The 12,295-nt window shown below is 45.7% G+C and overlaps 1 protein-coding gene across 4 annotated transcripts in view; it reads left to right on the plus strand.

The window, feature by feature from the left end:
* Nucleotides 1-1,235: 1,235 nt before the first annotated feature.
* Nucleotides 1,236-12,295, plus strand: part of mmp16b (matrix metallopeptidase 16b (membrane-inserted)) — a 44,914-nt gene continuing 33,854 nt past the window's right edge. For 2 of the 4 annotated variants that reach the window (XM_090182578.1, XM_090182580.1), the window contains exon 1: nucleotides 1,236-1,743. In XM_090182578.1, coding sequence (XP_090038704.1) covers nucleotides 1,615-1,743 — 129 coding nt within the window. In that variant the 5' untranslated portion in view covers nucleotides 1,236-1,614. The remainder of the gene's footprint in view (nucleotides 1,744-12,295) is intronic. The other 2 variants (XM_090182577.1, XM_090182579.1) reach the window with 1 other exon arrangement.

Raw genomic sequence — 12,295 nt, forward strand, 5'->3', positions numbered from 1 at the left:
CTTTTCCAAGCTGTTTAAAGGCACAGTCAACTTAGTATATGTAAACTTCTGACCCACTGGAATTGTGATTTAGTAAATTATAAGTGAAACAATCTGTCTGTAAACAATTGTTGGAAAAATGACTTGTGTCATGCACAAAGTAGATGTCCTAACCGACATGCCAAAACTATAGTTTGTTAACAAGAAATTTGTGGAGTGGTTGAAAAACGAGTTTCAATGACTCCAACCTAAGTATATGTAAACTTACGCCTTTAACTGTATGTACTATTTAATGGGCATCTTGTACTGTGCAGTATTTTCCTTTTAAGGGTTGAAACAGGACATGACTAACGTACCACTTTTGAAAGGGATTCCTATTTGATTAAAGGCCTCTTTAATCGTTAATATCTAATGAGTAGGGTGGGGATATTGTACGCCATATAATGATTTAATTAAGATATGTTTGGCTTGTCTCAGTGTATTTGTCTTGACCCCATTTGAGTAGTAGTTGGGAACCTGTTTCTCAATAGAACACTGCCACCTTGTGGTTAAAGTACAGTCTCTGTCTCGTGCAGAATCCTGACCTTGGTACTCAGCTGAGGTTTCTTGTCTCCATGCATTAATTCACCAATCACCATGAACCTGCAAATAGAGTATTTCCTAGAGTGGTGTAGTCTTCTTTAGTCAACAGCAGGGTTAGGGTAGGCCTGTAACGAACATTGACTAGCTAGGCCTGTTACGAATTACGATCCCCCCCAAATGGGTTAACCCTTAAGGTCTACGGGCTAGGAGACCCGTGTTTGAGACTTGCAATGGGCGTTATACTGTCGCTGTTCGCAACGATCGCTACGTTGGTGGCAGGTGTGGGATGGTGCCTTGGGGGCCATCGGAGAGGAGTGCACACGCGAGGTACTTGGTATAGTGAATCGTGAAGTACTTGGTATAGTGCAACGTGGGGACACGCTCTCCCAACCGGAGGGGATACTGTAATGAGCCTTGCCTAAGTAGGCATGTTATGACCCACGTCTTTAGCTGGGAGACAAGGGTTCGACACCCGCAAGGGACATTCTTCTCCTATAATATCATATGTTTATCTTCATGATACTGTTAATATGCCCGTTATTACATGACATTGTTATAACCGTTTAATAGTCTATACTTGAATGATATCGGGGATATTGAAGGATGATTGCTCCATCTGTCTCGGGCTATTTCTATTCTCACAGTACATAAAGAATTTTGTACCAGGGTACATTACATGACGTTGATCTTTACGCCGTCAAGTGGAGTGTTGCGCTGCTGGAGACATCATAGCGCAGGCGTAGACTCGGGGGGTATGCTTACTGTACATGGCCATTGATGCCGCTGGATAAACTAAATCAGCTATGTAAATAATAGTGACTGGGGCGGTGGAGCTAACATGCCGAATTCTATCACAGCCTAACATGAGAAAATAATACATGTCATCTGGGTTTACTTTATCCGGTTGAAAAAACCACCGCGGCCGTCCTTTTATGCACGTCTCGGAATTTGGCTTTGACAGCTCGCCCGATGGTTTTCTTCATTTGACGCACAAATAAAAATCAGACGACGGGCGGTTTTTCCTAATAACCCATTTGGGAAAAACGGGTCATTATGACCTTAGTATCCCCCTCTAAAAGAAAACCATTGGATTGCCTTTACGCAACAGCGTTCTGCTTGCATTTCTTGCTGTGGATTTTATGCGCCGCGTCCGGAGAAGAGATTCGTCAGTTCAGCGTTGAGGTAAGTAAGATACATGGCCTGCTATTGCTTCGCGGTGGCTCATAATAAATGACAATGCACTCTCTTGTGCTCGAGTGGCAGAACATTGCGTGTGGACGAGGGTTGCTGTTATTTATCTGGCTACATTATCACATAAACATGACCAGATGACATAGCAACATTGTATTTTATTCATGTTTCAAGATGCATGGAACGTCGAAATTATTATCCGTTCAATATTTTTTTACAAGTCAGAAGAACAACATCCTATGCTATTGCTTTGGGCAGCGGGTGAGAGGGAGGATGGGCGACCATGAACGAGATGGTCCAGCGCCCATCCTCTCATTCGATGTCACTGCAATATGTGTTATCATAATACAGTGCCTTGCGTGTGCGGACCCCATGGATTTCTTCACATTTTATACTGGGATTAAAATGCATTCATTTGTCATATTTTGTCAACATTCTACACAAAATAGTCTGTAGTGTCAAAGTGGGATATATATAAATTTTATTACCATAAGTAAAACATTCTGAACCAAAATACAGTCGTTATATATTCATCCCCTTTGTTTAGGTAAGCCTACATTATTTCAAGAGTAAAATGTGGTTTAACAAATCACATAAGTTAAGTGGACTAACCCTTCATACAACAACTGTAAAGTCATTCATTCAAGTATTACATTTCAAGCACAGATTGAAATTTTCAAGCAAGGTGGTGGCTGCATCATGGTACGAGTATATGGTTAATATCTGCAAATACTGGTGAGTTTAAGGATAAAAAGTAATGGGATGGAGCTAAATACAGGCAAAATCCAAGAGGAAAACCTGCATCAGTCTGCTTTACACCAGAGACTGGGAAAGGAATTCACTTTTCTGTAGGACAATAGCCTACAACACAAGGCCAAATCTACACTGAAGTTGTTTACCAAGAAGACAGTGAATGTTCCAGAGTGACCAAGTTACAGTTTGGACTTAAATCTGCTTGAAAATCTATGACAAGACTTAAAAATTGCTGTCTAGCCATGATCCCCAACCTCTTGACAGAGCTTGAATATTTTTTTTAAAGAATAATGGGCAAATATGGTACAATCCATGTGTGCAAAATTCTTATAGACTTACCAATGGTTTAGTGGTGCCTGGAGAAGTAGGTATACTGTAATTGTGGAAGTGGGCATACTCTAATTTTGACAAACATTTCCCAAACGGGAAAGGCGCCCTGTTTGAAAAATTCTATGACAAACAGTGACATAAGCTATGCTCCTAAATTGATGAATCCCATATTGGTATTTCACAGTCAGGCCAACCCAAGCTGTACTGTACAAGTAGGCTAATAATAGGCCAAATATCAGGATAAGGTAAGAACCAGATGAAGATCGTGTGGAAGTAACAATGTTAATTACAGCAACAGAAGCAAAGGTACAGGACGGCAGGCAGGGTCAAGTCAGGCAGAGGTCAGAAATCCAGATAGGGGCAAAGGTACAGGACGGCAGACAGGCTCAGGGGCAGGCAGAGTGGTCAGGCGAGTGGGTTCAAGGTCAAGACAGGCAAGGGTCAAAAACCAGGAGGGAGAGAAAAAGAGAGGCTGGGTAAAGACAGGAGCTGACAGGACAAATACTGGTAAGCTTGACAAACAAGATGAACTGGCAACAAACAGAGAACACAGGTATAAATACACAGGGGATAATAGGGAAGATGGGCAACACCTGGAGGGGGGTGGAGACAATCACAGAGATAGGTGAAACAGACCAGGGCGTGACAGTCCACCCCCCCCCCCCCCCTCTAGGGGTGCCACCTGGTGCCCTACCTGGTTGACCGGGGCGCCGGAGGTGGTAGTCGGCAATGAGGGCTGGGTCCAGGATGTCTTTTAGCGGGGACTCAGCACCTCTCCTCCGGGCCATAACCCTCCCAGTCAACCAGGTACTGGAAACCCCTGCCCCATGGTCAAAACCTCAGGAGGTGTCTCACCGTGTATGCCGGATGGCCATCGGTGACACAGGGAGGAGGGGTGGGCCTGGAAATGGAAGACAAGGGACTGTGAGACACAGGCTTGTGATACGGGACACATGAAAGGTGGGGTGTATATGAAGGGTACGGGGCAACAGAAGACGAACATCAGAGGGGCTAATGACCTTGGAGATTGGGTAAGGGCCGATAAACCGGGGGGACAGTTTGCGAGACTCCACCTGGAGGGGCAGAGCCATACCTTCTGCCTGGGACGATACCGGGGAGCCGGGGTCCGATGGCAATCCGCTTGTCGTCGATACCTGGAGGTATCGTAGTTCCTTTCCTTGCCGTTGAGGCGATGGGAGAAGAAGGCGCAGGGATGTAGCTTGAGGTCAAGGGCAGAACCCTGGGACAGGACAGCCCCTACTCCACCGTCCGAAGCATGGCCTCCACCACGAACTGACGAGATGTGTCTGGATGAACCAGGATGAGCGCAGTGGTGAAGCAATGTTTGAGGTCCCAGAATGCCCGGTCAGCAGCTGGGGACCACATGAACAGAACCTTGGGCGAGGTGAGTGCTGACAGGGGGGAAGCCAGGGTGCTGTAACCGCGGCGATAGAAATTGGCTAATCCCAGAAAACGTTGCAGCTGCACCCTGGTCGTAGACTGAGGCCAATCCATCACTGCTCTCACCTTCCCGGGATCCATCTGGACACTCCCAGCAGAGATGATGTAACCCAGAAAGGGGGTGGTGGAGCGATGGAACTCGCACTTCTCTGCCTTCACAAACAGCTGATTCTCCAGAAGGCGTTGAAGGACCTGCCGGACGTGGCGCACGTATTCTTGAGGCGAGTGGGAGAAGACGAGGATGTCATCAATGTAGACGAAGATGAACTGGTTCAACATGTCGCGGAGAACATCATTCACCAGAGCCTGGAACACAGCAGGAGCATGGTGAGGCCGAAGGGCATGACCAGATACTCGTAGTGGCCACTGGCTGTGTTGAAAGCGGTCTTCCACTCATCCCCCTCTCATATCCGCACCAGGTGGTAGGCGCTCCGTAGATCCAGCTTGGAAAACACAGTGTCCCCCGGGAGCGGCTCGAAGGCCGAGGAGATGAGCGGTAGCAGGTAACGGTTCTTAACCGTAATGTCGTTGAGTCTCCGGTAGTCAATACACAGGCGCAAGGTCTTGTCCTTTCTCTCCATGAAGAAGAAGCCTGCGCCAGAGGGAGAGGAAGAGGGTTGGATAAATCCAGCAGCTAGGGAGTCCCTATTGTAGGTATCCATAGCCTTGGTCTCCGGTCCCGACAGAGTACAGACGTCCTCGGGGGAAGCGTGGTGCTAGGGAGAATGTCAATCCCGCAGTCATAGGGTCGATGCGGTGGAGGCAACGTCGCCCGGGCCTTGCTGAACACATCCTGGAGGTCCTGGTACTCTGCGGGACTGGCGGAGAGGTCCGAGGCACGAGGCACGTTCAGAGCCCCCAGGAAGACGTACCGGGGCAGGTTGTGCTGACTTCAGTCAATAAGTGTGGCAGAACGGGCTCCAGTCCACGAAGGCACCAGTCGACCAGTTAATGAGGGGATTGTGTGGTTGGAGCCAGGTGAATTCCCAATACCACGGGAATCAGAGGGGACTTGATGAGAAGGAAACTGGATAACCTCACTGTGGTTCCCTGACACCCGTAGGTGGATGGGAGTGGTGTTGTGGGTGACTCGGCCTATAGAGTGCCCGTCTAGCTCTCTAACGTCCATGGGAATGGCAGGGTACTGTCCAAAAAACTCTCGTCGGCCCCAGAGTCAATGAGAACCCGGAGAGATTTGGATTGGTCTCCCCACAGTAGAATGGCATGAAAAGGGGTGTGAGCAGGGGAAGCAGGGATGTTCTACATATGGCCCACCAGAGTCCTTGCTCCTACCGGTAAGCCTGGCTTCTTTAGAGGACAAGAGGACAAAAAATGACCAAGAGTCCCGCAATACAGACAACTCTTCCTGTTGATCCTGTATTTCCATTCCGCTGGCGACAGCCCAGCTCTGCCTAGTGGCATAGGCTCAGGAAGCAGTGAGTCGGCCATCTTCGGGCAGCTCTCGGGGCAGGTCGGGAATCCTTGGTCCTCTTGGCAACGAGACCACCGGGAGCTTCCAAGTTGACTAGGAGGCAAGGTGGGGTCCTTGGGCGTGCGATCAAAATCTAATCTCTCCCTTCATCGTTCCCGTAGTCGCCCATCGATTCGGATGGTCAAAGCGATAAGGGAATTGAGATCCATAGGTAACTCCCGATTAGCAAGCTCGTCCTTGACCTCCTCCGAGACGCGTGCAGGAACATATCAAACATGCTTCCTGGTTCCAAACACTCTCCGCTGCCAACGTGCTGAAATCCACGTATAGTAAACTACACTGTAGAAGCCTTGCCGAAGCTGGATTAGCCTCCGGGCAGCTTCTCTCCCGGAGAACGGTTAGTCTGAATCCCTCCAGACTAACACATATGGCCGGCTGCTGTTCCCATACAGCAGTAGCCCAGGTGAGAACCTTCCCAGACATCAGCGTGATGAGATAGGCGATCCGAGGGGAAGGAGGAGGGCTGAAGCTCGAAAATGAGGGAACACTGAGCTAGAAACGCCCGACAGGTGCTCGACTCTCCACCGAGAAGGTGGAGTCACGGATGAAACGGCACTGTTAGCAGTGGGGTTACTGAGGGGCTGTGGGGTTACCACCGTGCTAGGCTGCCTCCCAGACAACCCGCGGAATAGCTCCGGGCAAACCGTCCAATGCCCGGTCATGGCGATCAACCAAAGTTTGGACCCCCTCCATAAGGCCACGAAGTAGTTCCTCGTGCCTCCCGATAGAGCAGGGGTGTCAAAGTCAAATGGACGGAGGGCCAAATAAAAAAATCAGCTACAAGACGAGGGCCGGACTGTTCGAATGTTCATTGAAACATTTTTAAATGACGCATATAGTCTAGTGAACCTAATTGAACCTACTGAAAACCTAACAAATATATTACAATATGATCAGATAAATAAAGCAATATTTTCTTATGGCTCTGTCAGTAATCTTTAATTTTCAACAGACACAAAAGACAAATTTCCTTTATATAAATATCCCCATAACATGAACATTAAATGAAAGAAACCGGTATTCAAGGCACCATCAGTAGACTATATTTTCTATTTTAGCAAAAGTGGGCTAAATTTACTTCAAAGAAAAAACAATAATAGCAATTTTCTATCATCCACTCAACTGAAATATTTTTAAAATATAATTGGATTGAAATACAAAAAAATAAAGTGCAAAAATCTATTAATCAAAAACAACACTTTGTTTAAGGAGAAGTAACATGCAGTGAAAACAAATATTAAATTTTAACTTTTAAACTTGAACTGAGTAAAAACTCTAAATATGTGATTGCACAGTAATGTTCACTTGTTTGAGGTTGAGGGTGATACTTGGTGGTGTCCCATCTTTTCCACAAGTTCATCAATGTTCGGGGTAAGGCTCTGAGCTGAAGAAATCCTCAGAATTGAGTGGAGGTGTTCAGCAGTAAGTCGACTTCTGTGTGATGTTTTGTTCAGGTTCATCAAAGAAAACAGTTGTTCACACAGGTATGTGCTGCCAAACATAGACAACGTTTGAGCAGCCTGGATGCGCAGCTGGGGCATTGTGCCGGGGAGGAAACGGGCAAACTCCGCAGCACCCACTGCCGCATATTTTTCCCTCAGTGCATCATTGCATTGGAGGTCAATCAACTCCATTTGGAGGTTTGGTGGTGAGCTTTCCACGTCAACAGCAAATGGGTTACCGAGCAGTTCCAACCTGCTTTTTTGTGCTTCAAAGTCAGCAAATCGGCGTCGAAAGTCAGTGGTAAGCATACCTATTTTATCAGCCAACTGTGTGCTCGGGAACGCACTGGTAGAGAGCTTCTCTTTCATGGTCTGGCAGCTGGGAAAGTGGCTCAAATTTTCTTTCCGCATCTGCGTCTCCCACAGAGTCAGTTTGGTTTTAAATGCCTTCACTGTACTGTACATATCAGAGATGACACGATCCCGACCCTGCAGCTGCAAGTTTATTGCATTCAGATGACTCGTAATGTCACACAGAAAAGCCATTTCACACAGAAACATTTCGTCTCGGAGTTGTGTTGTGTCTTTCCCTTTGCTGTCCAAGAATAGACAAATCTCCTCACGAAGCTCGAAACATCTTTGAAGCACCTTTCCCTGGCTTAGCCATCGCACCTCTGTGTGATAAGGCAAATCACCATGCTCCGTTTCTAACTCCGTCAGAAATGCCTTGAACTGGCGGTGATTCAAACCTTTGGCTCTGATAAAGTTAACTGTGCGCGTGATGATGCTCATTACATGCTCCATTTTCAAGGCTTTACCGCACAACGCTTCCTGGTGTATGATACAATGATAAGCTGTCAGCTCACCTGTCGCGTTTTCCTCTTGCATCTTTTCCCGTATCTTCGCCACCAGTCCGCTCCTGTGTCCACACATCGCAGGTGCTCCGTCGGTTGTCAAACCCACGAGTTTTTCCCAAGGCAGCTCCATCTCATTTACACATCTTGACACCTCTTCATACAAATCATGCCCCGTAGTTGTGCCATGCATAGGACGTAAAGCCAAAAACTCCTCTGTCACGCTTAGGCTGGAGTCCACTCCGCGGATGAAAATTGACAACTGGGCAATGTCAGAAATGTTGGTGCTCTCATCCACAGCCAAGGAATATGCAATAAAATCTTTTCCCTTTTTCACAAGCTGCTCTTTTAGATTGATGGACAACTGGTCTACTCTCGCAGTTTTTGATGAAATCCCCCTCCGTAAATGGCCGGGCTGATTTAGCGATCTCTTCTGCCAAAATAAAACTGGCCTTGACAGCAGCCTGGCTGTTGTCCATGTCCATATTCTTGTTTTTGTCCGCGTGTTTCGTTTCATAATGTCGTCTCAGATTATACTCTTTCAGTACCGCCACACTTTCTCCACACAGAAGACACACAGGTTTTCCAGCTACCTTCGTGAACATATACTCCGACTCCCACCTTGTTTGAAACCCCCGGTTCTCAGTATCCACCTTCCGTTTTGCCATTTTTGATGGGTATCTGAAAGTTAATTTTACTGTGATGCTGACGACTGCTGTGCCAATAAATATTGAAATGAAGCAGCCTACTGCTCGGTGCGTCACCTTTGCATTGTGGGAAATGTAGTATTGGTGCGTGTAAAAGATCTGCGGGCTGCCGGCTTGCTGCGGGCCGGTTCTAATAATAAATCAAGATCATCCCAGGGGCCGTAAAAAACCTTCTTGCGGGCCGGATGTGGCCCGCGGGCCTTGACTCTGACATATGTGCGATAGAGGCTCCTTGGGAGGAGATGGCGTCGCGCAGCTGGCCCGGGTCTGCTTGGTCAGTCATGGCCAGTTCTTGCTAACAGGATACGGTAAGACCCAGATGAAGACCATGTCGAAGTAACAATATTTATGACAGCAACAGAGGCGAAGGTACAGGATGGCAGGCAGGCTCAGGGTCAGGGGCAGGCAGAGTGGTCAGGGCGGGCAGGTTCAAGGTCAAGACAGGCAAGGGTCAAAAACCAGGAGGGCGAGAAAAAGAGAGGCTGGGAAAAGAAAGGAGCTGACAGGACAAATACTGTTAAGCTTGACAAACAAAACGAATTGGCAACAGACAAATAGAGAACACAGGTATAACAACACAGGGGATAATGGTGAAGATGGGCGACACCTGGAGGGGGGTGGAGACAATCACAAAGACAGGTGAAACAGATCAGGGCGTGCCAGCCTACTATTGAAATAGATAAATTAGGATGTCAACTGATTCAGAAATTCACAGGTTTCTGATTTTTTTACACTCAAAGTATATATTTTTTTATATAGAACATCCACTTTTGTTGTATTTCTAAGTCCACAACAATGCTTAATTAAACCACATCAGAAGAACACTTTTTAGGTCTGGGAAAAATAAGATCTAAAGAGTCTCCCTTTAAATTCAACTGTTCAGGCACCAAGCACTGTTGTTTGGTTCTTTCTATAACTCACATGAGATGGAGTTTGAAAAAAAAATGGCCACTGGATTGATGCATATAATCACGATATATTTCTGCCAGGTAGGCATAGGCTACTTTGTAGCTAGTTTACATTTAATTGAGAAGGTTTTTGGGAAAGACTTTCCATTTACCAGAAGACGGTTAGGCCTATCATTAGCATCGCTATATTTTTCCTTTTACTTCATGTCTTACCTTGCTTCAAAGTCGCCTATAGACAAAATTCCACCATAGAAAGGTGGAAGCAATTATTTAGTAAATACTCAAATCAACTTTTCATTGTCTAGCAGCAAAAGTCATTTTCCTAGTCATATTAGCAACCCAGGATCCTTATAACATCTTTAGATGTCCTGTCTTTCTAACTTTCTAATGGATATTTCAATCTCTGTCCATGAAACCTCTAGCATGTGTGTTGCGCATTTTAGAAAGTTTTTCCCCCCACAAATAGTATTTTGGAACATTTGCACACAGGCCTACTGCCGTGTGCAGATTGCGGCACTTAAAATGTGAAGGAATAATAGTTTATCAACATTTTTAAGCTAAACATTCTGATCTGTTCCATCAGCCTTATTAATTGATATGTCTCATATCTCCACTATACTACTTTGATACGCATTGTGGGGATTAATAAGTGAGTATAGGCAATGCCCACAAAAAAGTGGGTATATGGCTTATACCTGCTTATACCCTCTGCTACACCACTGGACTTACCCAAGAAGACTCTAAGCTGTAATTGATGCCAAAAGGTGTTTCTAACACATATTGACTCGAAACTTTTGCAACGACTACATTTTAGTTATTACATTTTTGTAATGTTATTTTGTGTAGATTGTTGAGAACAAAATGACAACTAAATCAATTTGAATCCCACCATGTAACACAATAAAATGTGAAGAAATCCAAAGGGTCTGAATACTTTTGCAAGGGACTACTATGCTATGAACTATTATTCGAGGGAAATTTGGTGGGTTTATGGCTGTGCAGATTAAGATGTGATCCAAGTTGCGTAATGGGATAGGGTTGAATATCTTGTACCATATTAATTGCTGCTGTCATATTCTCTGCATAGGCCTAGCCTACCATAGACTATTCTCTCTCATCCCATCCCAAGTCAAATGGCACAATCAAATTCCTTATTCAGTCCTGGGAACCAGAACCTGGGCCTTAGCTATACACAGACTTAGCAACAAACAACTAACCAACCAACCAACCATTGGCTACATATGATTAAGGGATGGTGGAAAGATGGACAAACAACAACAAGGCGTTTGGCTCAATGAGAAGCGGAGAGGGAGAGATAGAGATACAGGGATTGAGGGAGGGAGGGAGAGATATATGGAGGATTAGCGGGAGCATCTCATAGGATTGGTAATGATGGTGATAGCGAGGCAACAGCAGCTGGTTGGCGTGTGGACAGCTGTGGTGGAGCGTGGCCGCCTGCCTCGCTGCCCCGTGGCTCTCGAATCCCATCAACGGGGATAGGATCTAACAATGACCCCTGGTCTACACTCAATCTCTACTGAATGAAGGAGTGTCAGTGTCACTCTGTGTGGGCGGCTGCTTTGAGCTGTGTTGGTTATAGGCAAAAACACTGAGTGAATGTTACTGGAAAGGATGTGGGTAACTGGGCATAGCCATATGGGTTACAATGTTCATCCTTGAAAATATGAACCTGAACTATGCCCCTTCTCTGTCAGTGTCACTGTGTGTGTGTGGTGGTTATAGAAAACAAGTGTTACTGTAACTCTGGATACTGTTGGATGTGGCTAACAATGTTCAGGTTGGAACAGAGGTACTTCTATCCAAAGAGTTCTCCATCAATTATGAACCTGAACTGTATGATGCAGAGATTCTCTGTATGATAGGCTACTGAACAGCTTCTACCCCCAAGCCATAAGACTGTTGAACAGTTCATCAAATAGACAGCCGGACTATTTGCATTGACCCCAGTTAAAAAACTTCTCTCTAGCACTGGGTCTATGCACACTCACTAGACTCTACCCCCACACACATACCACACTGACACCAGCACACACACAAAACACACACATGCACATACTACCTCAATTACCTCCACTGTTTTGCACCCCTGCACATTGACTCGCTACCGCTTTTCCGTTATTAAATATTTTATTGTGTTACCATTCCCTTTTTATTATGTTTTTTAAAAACCTTTTAACTCTGCATTGTTGGGAAAGGACTCGTAAGTAAGCATTTCACAGTAAAGTCTACACCTGTTGTATTCAGCATTTCACAGTAAAGTCTACACCTGTTGTATTCAGCATTTCACAGTAAAGTCTACACCTGTTGTATTCGGCATTTCACAGTAAAGTCTACACCTGTTGTATTCAGCATTTCACAGTAAAGTCTACACCTGTTGTATTCAGCATTTCACAGTAAAGTCTACACCTGTTGTATTCGGCATTTCACAGTAAAGTCTACACCTGTTGTATTCGGCGCTTGTGACAAATAAAAATGTATTTGATGCAGAGATCAGTTTGACTCATGCTAGAGACTTTATGAACAAGGACAGACCTTTCTCCCTATCATTTCTCTCGGTTACGATTACCAAAATGTA

This window comes from Oncorhynchus mykiss, chromosome 8, assembly GCF_057628025.1.
Source record: "Oncorhynchus mykiss isolate SJ-2025 chromosome 8, ASM5762802v1, whole genome shotgun sequence".
Lineage (NCBI taxonomy): Eukaryota > Metazoa > Chordata > Actinopteri > Salmoniformes > Salmonidae > Oncorhynchus > Oncorhynchus mykiss.